Here is a 20,956-nt window from a genome sequence, read left to right as displayed (position 1 = left end):
TTGGTCTGCTGGGTATGCGTGTCTGAAAGTCATATATATATATATGTATATATATATATATATATATATATATATATATATATATATATATATATATATATATATATATATATATATATATATATATATATATATATATATATATATATGCCATTTTGTTGTTTCATGTTTCCTGAAATAGTTATTTTGAGTCTTGAATCTGTGTGTACCCTGATTCTGACCCAAATTCATCTAGACAGCCCAACAAAATATTGATGGATGGCTGTACAGTGAGTTTAAAATGGCGCAAACACACATTTATTACAAAATGTCAGTGATTGAGCTTTTGCTGAAATTTCACAGTGCAGAGGGCTATGTCCTGCCTAGAACTCTACTGAGTCATAACAGTGTCTCGTATCCTTCTGGGCTCATCAGTACAGCAGTAATATTTGCCGTTCTAAACAAAAGAACAAAGGTACACTCCATGAGTTTAATCTGTTGCTTACAGGGGTGTGTCCTGCCTGGAACGACAGTGGGAGTCATAATCATGTTTCAAGTCTTATTGATATCATCAGTACCTCAGTACGCTCTTTTAGGGTTCAATCTGAAGTTATGGTAGCAGGTGACAAATGAGCACAAAAAAAAGAGCAAACACAGCTTGCATGCTAAATGGATGATGCAAAAAAAAAAAAGTCTGTATCGTGGTGCCAAACATGGAGAGGAGGAGTGTTTAGTCTAGTCTTGTGCACACAGAGATACAGTCCGGGACGCACAAAATGAAATGGACGCGGCACATGCAGGAGGATAAGCAAAAACAAAGTAGGCGATATCTGTCTGAATGAAATTTTGATGAGAAGGCTGCTATGCTTAAGTGCTGCATTGCAAATAGTCAGCAGCATGGATTGTCGGGGTAAAAACGTCTGGCTTGGTATGCACTTAAACACATCCATCTATTTTACATAGCTGCTTATCCTCACAAGGGTCACAGGCTTGCTGGTGCCTTTCCCAGATGACTTTCGGGCAGTAGGCGGGGAACACAGGTTAACTGGTTACCAGCCAATTGCAGAGCACACAGAAACAAACAACATTCACGCACCCAATCAAAATTTAGTATGTCCAATACAATTGCCATGCATGCTTTTGGAGTGTGGGAGGAAGGCCGAGCAAGGTTGATTTAACTCGGGTCCCCGAACTGTGAGGCAGGCATGCTAACCACTGCGCCACCAAGTCGTCTTGTCAGGAAACAATATACTGTAAATCGTAATGAATGAGAAACTCAGGGGCGTTTATATATTTATTTGTCAGACAAAGCAAAAATCAACCTATGTGGAAATAACATCTATTTAGAAAAACAAGCAAAACAAACCCCACCGTACTCAGTTTTATTAAACTAAAGTAAGTAATGATTGGAAAGATATACAGTAGTTAGTCATGGCTTCCTTTTGGTAACCCCAGAGCATCAGCAAGATGTGTCAAGTGAAAATACTTGAAATGTAAGTGAACGCATTTGTAACTTGAAGAGCACAGAAGAGAAATAAATTAGACACACTTAATCACAGCAGGCGGCACGAGCACGGAGTTAAAAAATGCCGATTCAAACTTTCTGAAATCCGACCGTTCGTGCCTGTTAACAGTCCAGCCAATACTGCAGCTTGCGCACCCGCACCCGCACACCCACACACGGTCTAGCCATCCATGATAAAGTGACTCCAGCCAGTGAGAGAAGTTTCAATCGTCCAAGAGGAATGAAGAGGACATGTTGTAGATGGTGTTTGCACTGTCTGAACATGGGCTCGCTTCTCAGGAGATGGTGGAGAACTCTTTGAGAAGCACGTCCTGACTCAGGGTGTTCAAAGACACGTTTTTTCTCACATTCAAGCTGATGGAGCGCACCTGAGGACACATAAGGGACACGTCTCCGTCACTGTACTCACGGCATTAGCGCAGGGGTGTGTTTGATGCAGCGTGCGATCCTCTTTGCTACACGTGCAATATATTGTAGCATCTGCTATGGTTTGTGGGGACAATGGTGAATGAATTCACATGTATTAACAACCCAAACAGTTTATATCTGCATGTGGTAGACATCAAAGCTCACATGGCACCTCACAGGATTTGAGGAGGCAGAGTTCACAATGCAGCAGTAGTTTACATGCCACTTCAACACAAGCGCATCACTTTTCGTACTCCGGCACGCACACCGCTCATTCCCCCTGCCTCCATGCACCTCCACACACACACACAACCCGTCTGCAACAATAGTGATGTCCCGCTGCCCAACTCCTCCCACCCCGACGTTGAGGAACAAATCTCACGATTTTTCCTCACCCAAGCTTGACAAGTATGTATTTGCTGGTGCAATAAACGACTTACGCATGATTCAATTAGTTGTAAAATATTTGTTCATGGCAGCCCTCGTATAAATATAAATATGCCCTTTGGTTGTCTTACCAGCTCCTTAAAGAAAGCCGCCTCCTTGGGCTGCTCCGAGTATCTCTCAAACTGGTCCAAACCATCCTGCAGTTTGAGTGTCAGGGTGTCGTAGTTGGAACGCACTACCTCCAACACCTAACGCGGCCAGAGGCAAAAGACAGTCATTGCGTGACATAACCGCATAACAAGAAAGTTAAATATTCATCAGGGTTGAATACTTCAGCACAACATTTTATTTATGAGGGACCACGAAGCTGTATTGTCATTATCATCATCACGGTCGTCATCTGCTGACTCCATTTGCTATTTTCAGCTCCTCTCCTCATCAGCTGGGGCTCTGAGCTTTTTTATTCCTAATGATAAAACTTGACGTGTGTGTGTGTGTGTGTGTGTGTGTGTGTGTGCGCTTGTCCAGCTGAGATGAGAAGCTGGAGTGAAATCGGAGCTAATTATGTAAAAATTCTCCACAGCTCCACCCCTGACAGTTACCCTCTCAGCCATGAAATAGGCGCTAATGCAGACATATTTCATTCTATTATTAATGACCCTGAAACACAGCGTGAGACATGAACGCTTTCCTCCACAAACAAAAATGCTGTGTGGATAAATGGAAACATATTGATGTTAAGAGTAGATCGGTTCCATTTATCGCATGCGCTCCCTACATGTCGTCCAGCGTTTCGAAAAAAGCTGAGCCCTTACTTTAAGACATTTTACTTTGATTAATCACAAACGTTCTGCACATTTTTAGTTGCAAAATGGCACTGTGATGAAAAAGTCATCCCATCTCAGTGTGGGCCATGTTTGAATGATAACCTCAGTGAACGTGCCTTCCAGGGAAAGAAATGAAAAGCACGGACGAGTTGAAAGTAGCAGGAGGTGGGACAGTCAGGGGAGGAGAAGTGTCAGCTGTGACAAACAGGTTTGAGGCACCAAAAAATGAAAAATGGAAGGAAAGTAAACAGAGCATGGAAAAGGAATCCGGAGAAGACAGGAGGCTGGAAGCTGCATCACGTGACGGTTGAGCAAAGAGGCTTTGGCCCTCAAATACAACTCTATGCCGAGGCGAAGCTCTGCACCGTCAAGCAGGCGTGTCACCCCTGTGTTTTTGTTATCGCAAATCACAAGCAATACGGCCGACCACATTCTGGGCTGTGTTTGCATTTTAACGTTGATCTGTGGCTCTGGACATCATCAATCTTCTTGTGTCACCCTCGGGAATGAAGTCGCAACAAGATAGCGTAGGTGTGTGTGTGTGTCTTCACTCAAGACTGAATAAGGAAATTTAAAACTTAATGCTGCATTTGAGTTGCTTTAAAAAAAGGCCCGAAACCAGTCAGTATTCAGAATAGATTCAACAGCCTGCGGACAGAAGTAAGATCATGTTGAGGTTGATGTGTTGAGCAGGAGTCCATTGGCCTTCTTTCTTTAGTCTCCTCATTGCGGAATGTGAATGTAGCGGCTCAGTCGCACTTAACTTCCATTTTTGGAGGTTGCTTGTTGTGATTAAGTTGAACCGATAAGCGTATGGTGGGATTATAATGACCAAATTCATCAGTCTTATCATTTTGATAAATGCTTTTTTTCTATTCCTCGCTGTGCTCTTTGACTTTAATGAGTGTGTCTCATCATCATCAGTACATCCGGCTCTTCCTTAATGACAAGAAAAGTCGTTTAGCGTTTTTATGCGTGTCTGCAAAACATCTCATTTATGTTTGTAAACAAACTAAATAAGTGAGCCCTGATATACTTTGGCAATGGCATGGAAGCAAGTCAGAATTTTCACAACTTGTCTTTTGTTTAGGTTCAAAAAGTGAAACAACTGACATTTTTGCATTTAAAGAGCCAGTTTTAAAGCACTAAAAATAAATACTACATTTAACATAACGTTTTTAACATTTAATACAATATGCTACTAATAGACAGGAGGGCTGGAGGGGGAAAAAAATAATAAATCGACGAAGGGGGGGTCAAATGATGCAATGGCAGCCACAGGAATTGAACCCACAACAATAACAAAATGTCACGTTGGATCATTTACAATTAAAAAAGTGACAAAAATAAAGTCGTCACAAAGTTAATAGCAAATGCTAATGTTTAGCATAGACAAATTTTGTTTGTGTCTATTAATGCATATGTGTAGAAGAAAATAAACAGTGAGTATTTATATAGTATATTGTTTTAAAAAATAGAAAGTATTATTAAATATTTGAGGGGTGTATGGGGGAGTCGATTAACGCAGTTATTTGAAGAATAAATTGGTATTCAATAAATTTATATCATGCAAATTTAGCACAATTGATTGCAGCTTTGGTCTTATTGCTGAACAACAAATTAGTAACGGCTAAACTGCTAGCTAATGTTTGTTTTCAGGCTGTGCAAACCACCGCTCACAATTTCGTTTCCCACTTAATCACCAGGGTGCTATTTGTTCAAATAATTTAAAATATTTGTCATCATGTCTATTTTTTGATGACATACCTTGTACAACATCTACATTTTCTCCACATCACTCTGGACATACTGTCACACAAGCAATGGGAAGGAACTATCTTGACAAAATAGCTTAGTCTTCGAAGGATGATTCCAAGTCAATGCTGGCCCTCAACTGTGACTTCAGCTGCACGTCGGATTCAGTGCATTGTTACTATTATGTTCTGTTTATTGCTTGTTTCATTTACCGTCCTAAAGGAGAAGGAAAAGTTGAACTTTTGACTGTAGTCACGCACAATTCTGCAAAGTCTGATTGAGTAAATATACTCACAGCTGGCCACATAATATCACCATTCTCAATCACATTGTCACCTGGTCATAATAATACTGCCCCTTAGAAGGTAATCAAAGAGGTGAGTATCGTGAGAGATTGAAGTACTGTATATGTTAGCAATTTTTTTTTCTTGGCTTGGTCACTCGAATTGTGTGGCCTGGTCCCAAATGGGCTGCAGGCTGGTATCAGTCCTAAATTTGATGTAATCTCACATCCAGCCTAAATAGACATGATAGTGATGCTTCAGTGTGAACGTGTACTGTTACCTGCTCCTCTGACAGTTGCGAGATGTGGTTCACAGCAGCATATGACTCAATCTTCGGATTAAAATGGTTGATGATTGCCCTTCGAGACAAAACCGACATGTTAGCGGGTGTGAATAAACATGTGACTGAACGCCTCCTTGACTATTTACAGAAATTAAATCTGCTGCTCAAGATTGCAGCAAAAGCTTTCATCACGATGTTGGAAGAAGGCTGTGGGGGATTTGCTCCCAAACAGCCACAAGAGCATTAGGGTCAAGAGGCACTGATGAAGACCTGGCTCACAGTCTTGAGTCCAATTCAACTCAGAGGAGGGAGATGAGGTAACATCCCAGCAGCTTGCGGCAGTGGGAACAAGGACACCAAAGAAAAGGGCTAATCGCATCAAGATGGAAACGTTCTCACACAAATCAACTTTTTTTGTCATTCCACGAGTACCCACCTCGCGCATACGTGTTGAGGATTCTCCAAAAGTGGCACGTAACATTACTATTTATTAAATCAAAGTAATGTTATTTCATTCCCTTAATGTGAACATTTAATCCTCAGCCGTTATCTTGTTTTTAAGTGAAATGAAACATAAAAAGAATTTCAGTAATATGTTTTCAGGATAATCAAAAATAGAATAAGAATCTTGCCTTTGTTATAACTCACAAAATTAACCACATATTATTTTCCCTTTAAAATGGCACTTAAAACGTTCAATATCAGTAACAAAAATCATATTCAGAGCCGATATACCACTTTTACTCTCATTTTACGCACACATTAATTGATGGTCTAATGAAACGAATAGAATATTCACTTATCATCTTGGAAGTAAATCATCAAATATTCACTCCAATTTGCTCGCATAGCTTGGGGAAACACTGCATTGAAATAAAGGATACAATTTAGCTTAATACAAATTTGGAAAACTGCAGATAACAAACCCAAATACGGGTGTAACCAAGTAATGTTATTTCAGTACGCAACTTCTAGAAAATAGCGGTCAGCTGAGCAACAGTTGACCTGCTCCGCACCTCATTTCTATATGACTGGATATAATCGGCTGCGTTGTATTTCCGCATCATACTGAGGAAATTGCAAAAAGGCAATATTTTCTCACATTGGTATTCAATTCTTTGGAATGAACAGTTTAATAGGCCAAATATAAATTGGTGTCATAAGCACAAGCGTGAGCTGCAGTGGTTCAGCTTATACTGGCATTATATTGCAAATAAATTCAAGTGACAGCACCGTAGAGAATCATGCTCCATGTTTTTTCTGCAGTCTTTAACGTGAGCAAGGCCATTGAAAGTCAGAAGAGAACGATGGGAAGAAATCAAATTGGTTTAATTTCACCATCGACTATCTGACCTCTTTATTCCCTCTTGCATTCATTTATCTATTCTTTGGTCAATTATTCCTTGACACTCACACCCAGCTGCCATCTCTCCAACCTTTGCAACTGCCAATTTATGCAGCCGAGGCTCAATGGAGAGCGCAACTGATTAGGTGAAGGAAGGAAACCTCAGGGAGAAACCGGCTCATATGAGCACCGCAGGGACCTCAAAGCCAGGGTGACCCCGGAGGATCATGGATGAGGAATTACATTATGACTGGGAAAAGACATATTTGCGTGTGAATCTTACTGAAAAGGAGTTCAAAAACAAGTTCAAAGAGGGATTAGGTTGGGAAAGAGAAACAAAATTAAATACAAATAATTGAGTCAGACCATTTTGACCTTACTCCACTACGTTCTTCTTTGTAATCCGTTCAACAAGCCACACCATCTGACTTTCTTCTTGCATACATTTTTCATGTTCAGATGTGTGCGTGCCTTTGGTTTTTGTTTGAATGGTGGGGACCGAAACGCAGGTTTTACAGTGTTTGTAGGGACCACTTTGCACTTGTAGGGACCAAGTTCAGACCTCATTTTAAGAGTCAGGAGTGCCCTTTAGAGTATAAATGGATTTTTGTTGAGGTTAGTGTAAGGGGTCGGGTTAGGCAATCTTTTGTGACGGTTAAGGTTGGCGTTAGGGCCTGAGTATTGCATTCGGTAAAAAGGGATGTCCCCACAATGATTGAAACACCCGTGTGTGTGTGCGTGTGTGCGTGCAACCGTGTGTTATTACCGAACATTAACAAGGGCATGCGTGACTTTACTTGCAGGCTCCTTCCACTGCCCAGTATTTGTTGACACCCTCAGCACTGAAAAGAAACAATTTGCAGAAAAAAAGTTGGGCGACTATTAACTTACTGTCCACTGAGGATTATAATGTTTTTTTTTTTTTTTTTTTTTTTAAATAAGAGCACAATTGTTCATACTTAGCAAATGCTGCAGACTAAAAATAATTGTTTGCGCTGCTGGATGAAAACATTTTTCAAAAAAGTTACAGGTAATTCTTTTCTTGCATGGTTCCTGCTGTTTGAAAAAAGTCAAACTATAGGGATGGCTTCAAAAAAGTGTCCCTTTAAACTTGCCAGATGTTGCTCAGTACATTTTGTTTTGCATCATTTCTTATATCAAGGTATACTGTATAACAGGACTAAGAAATTAGAAAAATATATAATTTTATGTTTTATGTTCAATTACTTAAAAAAATAGACCTGCAGCATTTTCTTTACAACTCTTTGCAAATATATCCACGTAAAATATAACAGTTTATTGTCCAGGTCATTTTTTGAACAACAGGTTGCATAATTTTAAGAATAATTAAAAGTTCATAAACATACCCATACAGTAGAGGTTGTCAAACACTTGATGCATTCGTACAATCTCATAGTAGAGCTCATCATAGCTGTTTGATGTGGGGAGAAATGTATCGCCATATGTGATGAACATGTTGAAGAGGTTTACTACCTGCATGTGTAAACAGAAAAGTCCAATCATTCAATACGAGTAAGCTTAAAGGCAGACGCATAATTAACACCTTTTGCATCCAAAACACAATACAAGGTGTAATCGACACATATTTTAAATCCAAGCAAAAAGTTTCCCTCTTTGAGGAGTCTAACACACTTTCCCAACCTTCTCTGCTACACTATGCACTACCTGATGGATTTTTCCAGAATTCTCTGCAGCAGACAATCACAACTAGTAGCTTAGAATGTCTTCTGTGACATTAGTCTTGGAACTTTGCTGACGCACTTGGAATTCAATCTTGTGCTTTTTATTCCTGTAGATGAATTACCTGACACTTCTCTATATACTTTTTTTTGCATTTTGAACACTGGTGTGTATTTCTTACCAATAGTGCCAGATGAAAGATGTTGTGCTTGGCCAGAAGTGTGGTTTCATTTGACAGAAGGAACTTGAGCAGGTTGATAAGCGCTATGCAGAAGGACATATGAACTTGTTAAATAAATAAAAAAAAATCCTGAGGTTTGATAGACATCTTTGAGCACAGAAATATAGCAGCCCCAGTTCAATGTTCTGTCCATCGTCATAATGTAAAACATAAACAAAACCTTGTGAAAAAGAAATACTGTATGCTTTTTAAAACACGAGCACTTTAATTTGACTCATTCTTTTCTTTTTCCTCTATTATCATTACCACAAGCCGGGAATGCGGCACCATCCAGAGAATGAAGCTGATTATTGGTCTGATTAGAGGAATCAGTATTCTAATGAGACACAGCGCAGTGGGACCATTAAAAAGTGGAATGTGATCGTGTGTTGTGTTGACCAGGCTCAAACCAAGGCCACCACGATGGATTGTGCTTTCTTTAGAGACTCATTATCCAAAGTCAATGATGCAATTTATTTCCAAAAGCACATGGCAATGACTTCAGAGCGAAATTGCGTTTTTCTTGCTAAGGGTGTAAACTCTTAAACATTGAGGCACAACAAATGAAAGCGTCAAGAGATTTACAACACAAATCTTACAAAACCGGTCTTTCTCAATCCATCTTAAAGATGAGAAAATGAGGGAAAAAAAAAACAAGAAGAATTTGGGGGGAAGTTTGCGGTTCTAAAACCACTAGAAAAATGTGAATGCAAGACTCTTTTTACCTCACTTGTCATTGCAAAAGCTGTCTTGGAGCAAAGTTAAATCAAACATTTGTTTGGCACATGAACACCACAGACATTAAGCAGGGGGAGAGCAACGTGGGGGCCAGGGCTGGCCATCTCTAGCTAACTTTTTGGCCGCCCCCGCACCTCGGGGAAAATTTTGATCTGTAATTTTTTTTAATATGCATGCAGTATTCAAAAACATGCTTGGTTACATTTTAGGAAAGTCGATATTCATGCACACACACAGCATACAACTTCAAGCGGCTGTTGCATTTCCGATCCCCTCCAGAGTGCTCAACTCGGCAGCAACATTACCTCGTCCTCTCCTGTTTAACACTTCAGGTAACTATTAGCGCCATTTCGCCTTATGGCAGAATGCACTGCTACTAACTGCTAATGTGAAGGGAATGTCTTCTCTCATTTGATTTTGATAACCAAAAGGAAAGGCAGAGTCTGATTGGTTGAGAGGTCGCTTAAGTCTATTACTAGCTCGTCTCACAGAGAAAAGAAAGAGTATAATGCCAGGATAGAAAAATGTTACCAGGCATTCGGGCAATGGCTAAGTTTGTGATAAATGGCTAGTGCCCATTTGCTACAGTAAATACCCCTGGATTTCAGTGGATAAATGTGTTAAATTACAGGTTCAGTCAAAGAATGCCAAAATTGCATGTTTTTGTTTTTTTTTAACTTGATGTTTCATTCATCATCTGGATTTACATTTTTAGAGAGATCGTAAAGGTTCTCAACCGTGAGTACGCGCTTAAAACTTCACTTTTGGGTAAGTAAGGTCATGTTACTTTTGAACATGCATCTACAATTAAGACCTAAAACAAGGTGGATGCTAATCTACCTCTTTATTCTCTTTTTCTACCCATAAAGAACAGATAAGCGCCAAATTCAATCAATAAAGAGGCATGAAAAATGAGTATTTGTAAAAATCTTACCAATTTCCATTATAAACTTGATACTTAAATTTGAATTAGAACAATAAAATATATTTCATGAAACTGACTGTGCAAGGTATGATGAAGAATGACAAATGCATGCATGAACAGCTACACTTCACTGCGATGTTGTCACCCAGGCCACTCAACAAGACACGTTTTTGGCTATGCCCGTGGCAGCAGCATCTTTGGGTCAGCAGGCAATCGGAGCGGAATAGGCTCTTGTGAGTTCCAAACATGCCATTTTGCTCAAAGCTTTCTTTTGCATCTTAGCACAAATCTAATGCCATACTGTAGCCTCTATAGCAGGGGTGTCCAAACTCAGTCCTCGAGGGCCAATATCATGCATGTTTCCCAGGTTTCTTTTACCTGAATGAAATGATCAGCTAATCAGAAAGCTCAAGTAGAAGCCTGATAATGATCCTGATCATTTAATTCAAGTGTGCCACGATCTGTGACGAAAAACGTTTGGATACCCCCGCTCTATAGCAAGCAGATGCAGGTTTTATTGCAAGATTTTTTTTTTTTTCCAATCAGACATTTTATGTAATGCATATTGCATTGATATCACCTGTCTATAGCATCGCCAGCTGTTGTGGTGTCTGCTTATTATGTTATAAAGTTGGTTTTCTTTTTTAGCAATCAGGCATACCTGACCATAGCTCTCTCCAAGTGTAGTGTAATCGGATTCTGCACTTCTTCTGATAGCAGAGAAGTTTATGAATGATCTGCACACAGCGCCTGATCAGGGGAAAAAAAAGTGATGAATATATATTCAAATTTGTGTACTATGAGTGTGTACTCTGTTTACTTACAAGTATAAATCCATGGGGAAATCCTTCATCATGTGTGTGACAATAAACTCTACCATCAGATCTATAAAAACAGTTTAAAATCAGATGAAATGTCATTTGTAAAAGTTGATATCACTTTTGCAAAACTCCCCTAATACCCAGGTGACAAAATCATGTTAAAGTGAATATATAAGTATTATTACCATTATTCATACAATTTCTATATAACCACCAATTACAGTGTACTGTTATTAACAGGAATTGAATAATGCCTCACAGATGAGGTAACTATGACAACTAATCTTACCTAAAACTGCACATACCAGCGGCTGACAAGGGACATTCTTTTCCACAGCTTTCTTTCTGTGCCTCATGGGCTGCAAAAGAGAAATACTTTCAACTGTGCCAATATGGCCAAGGACGTCTTCAACATAAACACACCTTAAATAACAAAAAAGCCAATATTGTGTTGTCTTAGTCCCATTAGTCACTTGTGAATATGACGGATACAATTGAAAACCTCTTGAAACAATGTCAATATAAATAGTCTTGACAGAACTGTTGGTACAAAACCACCTATACTATGGCTGTCTCCAAAACTGCCCCCCCCCCCCCCCCCCCCCCCCATTTAAAAGATGTGAGTAAAGTGATAAACTGAATTGAATCATTTCACAATGAAAGATAAAGATACATATTGAATATTACTTTATTGGCGGTTTCTTCAATAAAGTATTATTCAATATGTATCTTATTATTTTAATATTTTAGAAAGAAATGGCAAATTTAAGATATTGACAAGCTCATTGAAATGTGTGTAAAATGACAACAAAAGCTATTGCATCATATCAACCAACTGTAGCATACCAAACCGTTCCGGTTTCAAATCAAATTGTCCTTGAATTAGTTCAAAAACCGTCGTATCACATCATCTTTAGTGTAGAGATGCACATCACTAGCCTACAAAAAGGTCTGTGAATAAAAATGACTTCAGATGTGTGTTTGAAACCTTATCAATTCAGGCTGTGTGTTGGCAATTAATTATCTCTTTTTGAGATTTTTTTAAATCATAAAAGTTGCTGTGATCATTTGCTGCTTTAGTCACTCACATCTCCGAAATTGTCCTTTAAAATTGCGACAACGATTGCATGGTTATTGAATAAGAAAACCATGCATTATATGGGCAGTGATGTTAAGTTAGTAAGTTAAAACCTCTAACAGTCTGTAACCACCGATTACTACAATTTTCAGAAGAAACCATTAGCACAACCAATATTTAACTTTGCCAGACAAGAAATGACTGTTTTGCTCATTGACATAATACGTATCCTTCATTCAGACCAGATTTAGCATTAATAATTATTTCAAAAGTTATCACCATTACGACAGAAACGGAGATAGCACACATATACAGAGTAAATTATTCAACATTTTCCAACAACAGACTCACCATTTTATGAAGACTGACTCTGAAGTTCATATTATCATCGTGCAGAAAGGCATCAGCATACTGGTCCTGTCACACATACAAATGATGTGGTAAACATGAAGGAGATCCAGGGCTCAGGTGACCGAAAAATGTCCAAGTATGCATGCGGCTCCTACCTCGGCAATACATGTGAGGATTATTAGGCACAGCTTGGCACTGTTGAGTCGATGCTCATCTGAAACATTATTTGCGAGAAACAAAATAGAAAAATGTGAAAATTATATACAGCACATTAACAGGTCAGCATACTGTATAAGTATGAAAGATGAAAAATATAGGAAACAAAGAATGGGGCTAGAATCTGAAAAGGTTACCTTTAGTATATTATTTATACCTTTAGTATCCTGCATTACGATTGAGGCATACTTGAGGAAGGTGATGAGAAGGTTGCTTGTCTGCAGATTGGGATCCAGTGGAAGCTCTGGGTTGTTCATCACTGCACAGAGCATGAACAATTATAACTTCAGCCAATTTGGGTGTAGGTGTATGGAAAACTTCAATGAATTACTTTAAATCTGACCAAACATTCACCACAAGTCAGTTCCAGGTCAGTTATTCCCTTAATAACCTAATCAAAAAATCCCTGAGCCTTGACTTGGCCTTCTAAAAGTGAGCACACTACCTTGTAGTGGCTGTATTCATTCAAGCAAACCCTGATAAGACAACGAACATCTCAGATCCATCATGCAAGCTGCTGTCTTGTCTAGACAAGTAACAGAAGCCATTGAAAATCTCCGCTCACAACAGCTTGCTTCACTTTCTATTTCCTCCCTTGTTTCCATCTTCCTCAAGTCACTGTAGGCCCACAAGACAGGATGATTGCACACTGGTTATACAAATTCAATCACAGGAGGGTATAGTGCACTTATATATTCTTGAATGTAGGCATACGCATGATCAGGTTTAGACGTAAGGTGCATGTGACAGGTTCATCTTAACAAAAGAGTTCATAGTTCATACGAAAAATGGTTTTCACAGGCACACGTAAATTTTTTTTTAAAGGGCAAGTTTTGTAAATAAGCGTTTGTAAATACAAAGTTCTCATGGAAGTTCTGGGATGCTTAAAATTGAACCTTCATTTGCTGGGGGCAAAGTAGGAGAAATGACTTTTTCATTCTAGAAATGAAAACTTTTGGGGAATTAAAAATAAATAGCCAAATGGCCAAAAACAAACAAAGAAAATACAGCTCTACGGCTGTAAGAACAACAAAGAAAAAAGAAAAAAAAAATGACATACTGTCTAGAGAGGGTGGTGTTGTGCCAAGGGGTGTTGTTGGCGTGGTCTGAGGTTGGTTGTTCGGTGTAGCTACAATGTCAATCTCAGGGTGGCTCTGCGGGAAGACCAAAAACATGAAATATATTCATACAAAAGTGTCACTGATAGAATAACAGTCTCATATTTCCATCAGTGCACTGAAAAAAACAATGAGTACTAAGACATGAAAATACTGTGAGATGCCTCAAAAGCTCAACGTCATTATCTCAAAGGTTATAAATCACTAGAAGATACCTCCTTGCAGAGCACAGACTAACTGATAGCAGTTAAAACAGGGCAAAAAATGCTCGATGTGTGTGGACCGACATGCATATCAATAGAAAAGGCTTCAATGTTACCTGTGCTAATACCGTAATGAAGTTGCGGTTGAGGTGCACAGCCTCATACAATGCCAGCAAAATCGCTTCGTTTGTCCTGCAAACAAAATGAAAATCCAATCTTTGAGCCAGCATATTCATTAAAAGCGACAATCATAAAAAAGCTACAACCGCAACATTAAATACAATATATTACCAATTACCAATCCTGGAAAGTAGAAAACAAATGGAGCCAGGTCTAGTGAGGGGTCACCAACCTTTTTGAACCCAAGAACTTCTTCGGGGTACTGATCAATGTGAAGGGCTGCCACTTTGATAATTGTGTGAGTGAAGACAATGATCATGTACGTAAACGCTTTCCCAATAATAAAGTTTTTTTTTTCTATAATTCTGTCAGTCTTCACATTTTCAAATGATTAATTCTACAATATTCCTAGAAAATCACACTGTCTCATCACTAATGAGATATTTTTAGAACAAGCCCAGAGTACAGTAACAGCATCTGGATATCGCAAACGAAATTTGTTCTGGTAAAAACAATGTACAGTCTGAGTCAAAAACACAATGAATCCATAATTTGAATTTCATTTAAACTGTCCTTTAAAATTAGTTCAACATGTGTTTTAGCTGCATTTGAGGTAGAAATTCAATAGTCTTTGTTTTATAACAAAGAATGATAAATCACACAATAAAAAAATAGTTGCAAGTTGCAACCACTAAAACAAGCAAGAGGTTTACAGCTAAATACTGAAATTAGTTGTACATACTGAACAGAGAGCTTCTCATCCGCGTCTGCAATAAACATGCTGCCCACCTGTGGACGGATGTTAGAAACATAGTTTTGTTCAAATTTAGATAAGAAGAAATACAACCAAACAGAAAATGTTTTCTTGTTATAAACTGTTACGAGTAAATACCTACCATACTAGTGAGAGTGGAGAAGAAACCTCCTTGGTGCTCTTCCTCTTTGTCTTTGTACTGCCTGTGACGATAGAATGGATAGGAACATTTAATAAGAATAAGAAAGCAATGAATTTTATAGAAGAATAAAATCAAGAAGTAACCAAGTGGCTTTTGTATTACGTGCACAACAAGGGACCAAACAAAGTTGTCACTCTTCACTTTGGATACATTTGTCAACAGACACAACCACTTCATTTAGAAACAACATTTTAATTCCAAATCATGCTACATATAAAGACATTTCTAATTAACAAAGCATGGCAAGCTATACATATTTTTTTCAATATTTTAATTAGATCTTTAGAAATAGATTTTTTTAAAACACCATAATAAAATCCTAGCGCCAATGGGCTCATCACTGTATACTGTTGTTACGGTTCCTACACCATACCTGTTATATTCTGTTAGAGCATGGTGGACAACAAGGCCCATTCCCTGAAAGAGAAAAAAACAAGAACAGGGCCACAATGATACATGTTATACTGTTTATGCAACTCTAATTATGACATGCATCCAGCACTTGGCAGGGGTTTTAGGCATGGTTAGATTTTACGTTTGAGCAATTCTGTGTCTAACTATTATCCCTTTCAGTAGATGACCTTTAGTTTAAAGGACTGTCTTTTTTTCATAATAAAACCACAAAAGCTTTGTTCTTTTATTTTTTTACTTATTTCCAAATCACTTTGAGGAAGCAAGGTAATTCAAACAATGCTCAAGGTAGATTACTAACATTGTACAGCACTGCACATGGAATACTTACATCCAGTGTTGGCTCATCATCCACGATGGAGAGCTTCACGATATATGGATTTACAGACTGAAAAAAGGAAGTGAAAAAAGACACCTTGAGTGATTTTAATAAACACTTTCTTAACTACATTAATGAAGCAAATTTCATACTATCAGGCTCAAGGTCAGGCACAGTACTGAATTTGTTTCATTACTAAAATTGGCACATCAAGTCTGTCAAACAACAAACCTCATACTTCCTGTAATTGACCAGAAGGGCCAGAAGAACTACGGCATCATAACCATGCTGCCCTCTACTGGACACATCTGAAAGAATCTGCGGAGAAAAGCAGAAGTAAATTACTAATGACAAATCACGCCTATAAGGAAAAAAAAAACAATCACAATACAGACAATAGCACAAACGACAAGCAATTAGTGAGTTTTTGAACATGCACTGTCTATTTTTACAGTTAACACATGCGAGATACAAGGTCCCCATTTGTGCTTCTTCATTGAAATACTGATTTGATCTGCAAGTGCAAGTGTATTAGGTTCCACCAACAGATTTAAATGTAAAAACGATTTAAAAGCTACCACACTACACTCCCGTATTCGACATGAGAGCATGACATCATGAGGGTTCAGCTTTTTCCGCATTAATGTCATTATGTGTCATCAAATGTCCAAAATGAGCTTTTATGGCACACGTTTTCTGTTTAATTTTAATGATTTTACCAATCCGGCCCCCTATGGATAGAATTTCCTCCATGTGGCCTCTGACCTAAAATGAGTTTGACCCTGCATTAAGGTCATTTCATGATTACCTGCAGTATGGCTTCAAAGATGCTATTGATCATCACATATTCCAAAATGGTGTTCTGACTAATGTTGTCTGTCACCTGTAAAAACACACCGTAAAATCCATTTTTATAATCGATCCCTGACAGCGTACTTTTCCATATTGTTGTGATGTCTTACCGTCACCAGACACAATAGGAGTTTGAGACAAAGGCTCTTCAGACTCTCTGAGCCATCTCCACAAAGGAGGCTGTCCAATCTTTCCATTAGGTCCTGTAGCAAACACATTGAACCCATTTTCATACATTTTGCATGTATATGCATCATGCAGTTTTAATTCTTCCGCATTGCATATTGACAACATACCTTCATTCTTTGCTCGGCCTTGTCAAAGCCCATAAGCATATTAATGATGTCGAAGCCAGACGCTGACTTGTTCTTTTGATGAACTCCTCTGAAAAGCGCACATAGCGTCTGGCAGAGCAAAAATGAGAAAATGGGTTGCACAACTCAAGAATTTGGTTAGAAATTAAACATGGAACCAACAGTGCAATGCAAAATGTAGTCACCTGCAGAGCATTGACCACTTTGATCTGATGTTCCTCTCCAAGAGCCTGAACACTGTGATGAAAGAGGGAATTGATGTTGTCCTGTATCCGCTGCACCTCCTCGCCATCGACACTCTCCAGCTTCGATTCCAGGTACTCCAGGTTTACCTGGAAAATGAAGGACAAAAATTTAGAATGCACAAAGCACAGAATAATTCTAATTTAATTCTACTAATTCTACTAATTCTTATTTAGTTCATGTTTTACCATACTTGACCACAATGGAATTATGGCTTCTATTTGATCTTTTTGATAAGGTGCTAATAATTGTGGCCAGTTCTAAGTGAAATGATTAGAGATGGGGTTTTTCTGCTTGTTTGGTGTTTTTCCAATGCAAAGAAAAAAATAACACAAAAAGACCAAAGCACTCATAATAAATAGCTGCAATTCTCTGGGAGAAGTGGTGCAATACCTGATAGAAGGTGAGCCAAAGTTTTTGGCTATTTGACTACTATTAAATTAATACCCCTCTTGTCAGTGTTAATCAAAACTGAGCATTATTATCTTTGAAAAGACAGAATATTTGCTGCAGCAATTGCACTCCGTCATACCGGATTCGGAAGTTAAGTGCAGGTTAATGAAGAGTACGCTGAAGATATTTATGTTTATGTTGCGGAAAATTCTTTTAAAGTTGTAGTCTACATTATAAAAGTGTCTCATGTCTTAAAATGAACTCATCTTACCTTTATTTATAGACCAAAGTCTTGACGAACTTAACTATTCTTCATGTGTCAGACAAAAATAACGAGCCATCAATATGAATGGTAATGTAATCAAATCCATTTTGTTAATTTGATAAAGAGGGCATTCATAAATAACTACAATTAAGCCATTGGCTCTCAATTGTACCTTCATCAGAAACAGCTCATCCCAGAAGCGAGGGTTGTTCTTGGCTGGGTCCTCTTTCTAAAGCAAACATACATATATATACATTTTTTTACAGAATGAATACGACTACAAATGCTCATCTACTGCTACATAATACTCACTGCAAAGATCTCATCATACATCAACACCACTTTCTCCTTCAGCGGTTTCTTGGAGGATGACGTTCTCCTCAGCAAACCTGCCTTCTTCTCCACCTGAGACATGGCGACGTCTAAGTATATGGACATATTAATGAACAATAATGTTAACACCTTACATCACAGATGATGATTTACTGTAGACAATGGTATCCAGAAAGTTTTTCACTTCAGGATTAATTGATCACTAGAATACTACAATAACATCATTATTCAGCAGCAACCCACTATAAAGAATAAATAAGTAGTTGTAGTGTCCTAATACAGAGGTATATGCATGGATTATACGTATACTGTATATTATAATGGTCATTTTTACTCAATAGAGTACTTTCCAGAGGTGGGCATTTTACAATTTTACCATTTTTTACAATTTTAACATTTTTTTGCCGGTCTGTCAGTCGAAAATTTCATCATCCCCCCTCCACACACGCACGCACACAAATTAAACCTCAGAAAGCCTACTAAAAATAAAATAATGAAACCTCGGGATGCAAAAGAAAACTTTAGACAATGCCCAAAACATTTATAGTATGTGCAATCAAATGACGTGGTACAATCACACCTCATTTGTTTTAGTTTTTTTTTTTTTTAACATTTGATTAGAATTTGAAGGGTTGCTAAATCTAGAGTATTACGCAATTTATATGCAACTTGTGTTCTGATAGACACCACCGAGTGCGATAAATAAAGAAAGCGAAAACCTTAAGGAGCAAAATGTAATGACATGTGCAGAACTAAAATTGAGAACCTTTAGTGTACCCATCTTTCTGTTTCTGCCGCCCAGACGCGTGGTGTCAAGTCGAATGACAGATTTAACGAAATAAAGAGTGGGATTTTCCCTGCGTTCGCGGTTGTGCTAAAATGCTAGCCGTGTAATTTGTTTATTGACTAACGTTGGCTAAAATGAATGGCTCTTGATGCCCGAGACGAGCAGCTAATCAGATTGCGTTGGGCAAGACACAATGTTTGCCTCATAGTCTTGACTACCTGATTTGGAAAAAATGCACAATCGCTGACTTCGATGGCTTTCTTCCACATACGCAAGTAAACCCGCGTTTGAATTCTCCTCTCGCGAATCTATAGCTAACGCTGCCTAGCTAAAGTCTGATAAGAATGCTACTTTAACATCCATTAAATGAGCTTTTAAAAGGGGCGCGTGACCCCGAGAATTGACGTCATTATTATATCGAATTGTGTGGCCACCTTTCTGCATTAATACGAGTGTTTGTTCTCACCTCACTCTGAATGTATGATGTAGCTCATGAATCCCGGACCAACAGTTGCTCTTCAGCTAGCATGTTGCTACGGTGCTAACTTGTGTCGTCAAGCCTTCTACCGGCCCACAGCGTCACTACACTTACATACAAGCACAGTACCGTACACTTAAAGTGTAGCTCATGAATCCTGGACTATTAGTTGCTCTTCTGTTGTGGCCTTTTAAAATAAAGGAAAATGTAATATTGTTCCCCCTTCATGGAGCATGAATCAATATGTCTTAATAAAATAGCGTCTACTTTTCACCTGTTCTGCTTGTTGTGTGCCAGAAATACTTAATACTGTATAAGACTGTTGGCAGGGAAAAAAAACTAAATTGTTGCCTTTTTTCCCAAAAGTACGAACCCCCCTGGTGCCAGGGTAGAAAAATAATAATTATGCATTATCCACAGACTTTTAAATTTTAATGTGCACAACGTTTAGTCTATGTGAACCTTTGCCTCTTATTTTTTACCCATTATTATTATTATCATTACGGTTATTTATTTTGTACTCATTATTATGATCATTATTGTTACTATGATCTATTCATTTTCTTTAGCCACAATCCTCATTACAGCTGGCTTGCTGGCGCCTATCCCAGTAGTCTTTGGGCAGGAGGCCAGGAATACCCTGAACTGGTTGCTGGCCAATTGGAGGGCACACAGACACAAACAACAATCACACCTAAGGGTGCAGTTTATTAAAGTGAGGCTATGGTTTAATAAGCTGAGCGAACAATTTACTGAACTGGGCGAATGGTTTAGTAAACCGAGAGAATGGATGATTAAGCTGAGGAAACGGAAGACTAAACTGAGCAAACGGATGAGTGTAAATATTGTGGGGGCCGAGAAATGTTTTGTCTTTCTTGGGAGAAGGGGGGCTTTACAAAAAACAATTGAAAGACACTGTCGTATACCAACCTTCAACATTTTAATTTTTTTGTTTGTTTTTGTTCTTAAATTTAAAAATTAGGGTTGCTCAAGGGGCAGTTGACAGCCTAGCTATATTGGTCGACCGACATCGCACGCAAAAAATAAATAAATAAGCCGGGGGAAAAAAATAACATCAACCAAGAAAAAAAAAAAGAACGTCAGCCGTCACTTTATTTTTTTTAGCCCCTTGAATTGACAGTTTGAACTTCATTTCAGAACACCAACGTGTGTTCACATCAGAGCCTCTCACTCTGGGAACCTAAGATGATCCAGTTGGTTGAGGATTGATGTGACTATGCTTCTGGGATGAACTTCAAAATATAAGCATGGCAAGGACATGCCTTTTGCTTTTAGAGTGACATGCTGCACATTTTCCTGT

The 20,956-nt window shown here is 38.5% G+C and overlaps 1 protein-coding gene across 1 annotated transcript; it reads right to left on the bottom strand.

The window, feature by feature from the left end:
• Positions 1-1,260: 1,260 nt before the first annotated feature.
• armh3 (armadillo like helical domain containing 3) lies at positions 1,261-19,740 on the bottom strand. Its single transcript, XM_088418525.1, has 26 exons — positions 19,624-19,740; positions 18,350-18,459; positions 18,210-18,266; positions 17,322-17,468; positions 17,119-17,226; positions 16,933-17,025; positions 16,779-16,853; positions 16,202-16,288; positions 15,983-16,039; positions 15,614-15,657; positions 15,181-15,241; positions 15,027-15,073; positions 14,281-14,356; positions 13,904-13,997; positions 13,001-13,102; positions 12,783-12,841; positions 12,628-12,693; positions 11,488-11,557; positions 11,202-11,262; positions 11,039-11,127; positions 8,676-8,758; positions 8,161-8,287; positions 7,560-7,635; positions 5,446-5,524; positions 2,431-2,547; positions 1,261-1,872 (listed from the first exon to the last, which is right to left on the bottom strand). Exons 2-26 carry the CDS (start codon positions 18,449-18,451, stop codon positions 1,780-1,782), a joined length of 2,070 nt encoding a protein of 689 aa, XP_088274651.1. The 5' UTR covers positions 18,452-18,459; positions 19,624-19,740; the 3' UTR covers positions 1,261-1,779.
• Positions 19,741-20,956: the final 1,216 nt, after the last annotated feature.

Source organism: Hippichthys cyanospilos, chromosome 7 (genome assembly GCF_059441005.1).
Source record: "Hippichthys cyanospilos isolate Australia breed blue-spotted pipefish chromosome 7, RoL_Hcya_1.0, whole genome shotgun sequence".
In the NCBI taxonomy this organism is placed as follows: Eukaryota; Metazoa; Chordata; class Actinopteri; order Syngnathiformes; family Syngnathidae; genus Hippichthys; species Hippichthys cyanospilos.
The sequence above is the reverse complement of the archived record's forward strand: the minus strand, read 5'-3'. Positions and strand labels throughout refer to the sequence as shown.

Excerpts from the sequence above, each read along its gene's own strand:
- armh3 (XM_088418525.1), bottom strand. The coding sequence starts at position 18,451 with ATGTCTCAGGTGGAGAAGAAGGCAGGTTTGCTGAGGAGAACGTCATCC. Across the intron at positions 15,658-15,982 it reads ATGATGAGCCAACACTGGAT|GGAATGGGCCTTGTTGTCCA; the intron begins GTAAGTATTCCA and ends TTTCTCTTTCAG. Across the intron at positions 7,636-8,160 it reads TGACAACCTCTACTGTATGG|TGCTGAGGGTGTCAACAAAT; the intron begins GTATGTTTATGA and ends GTTTCTTTTCAG.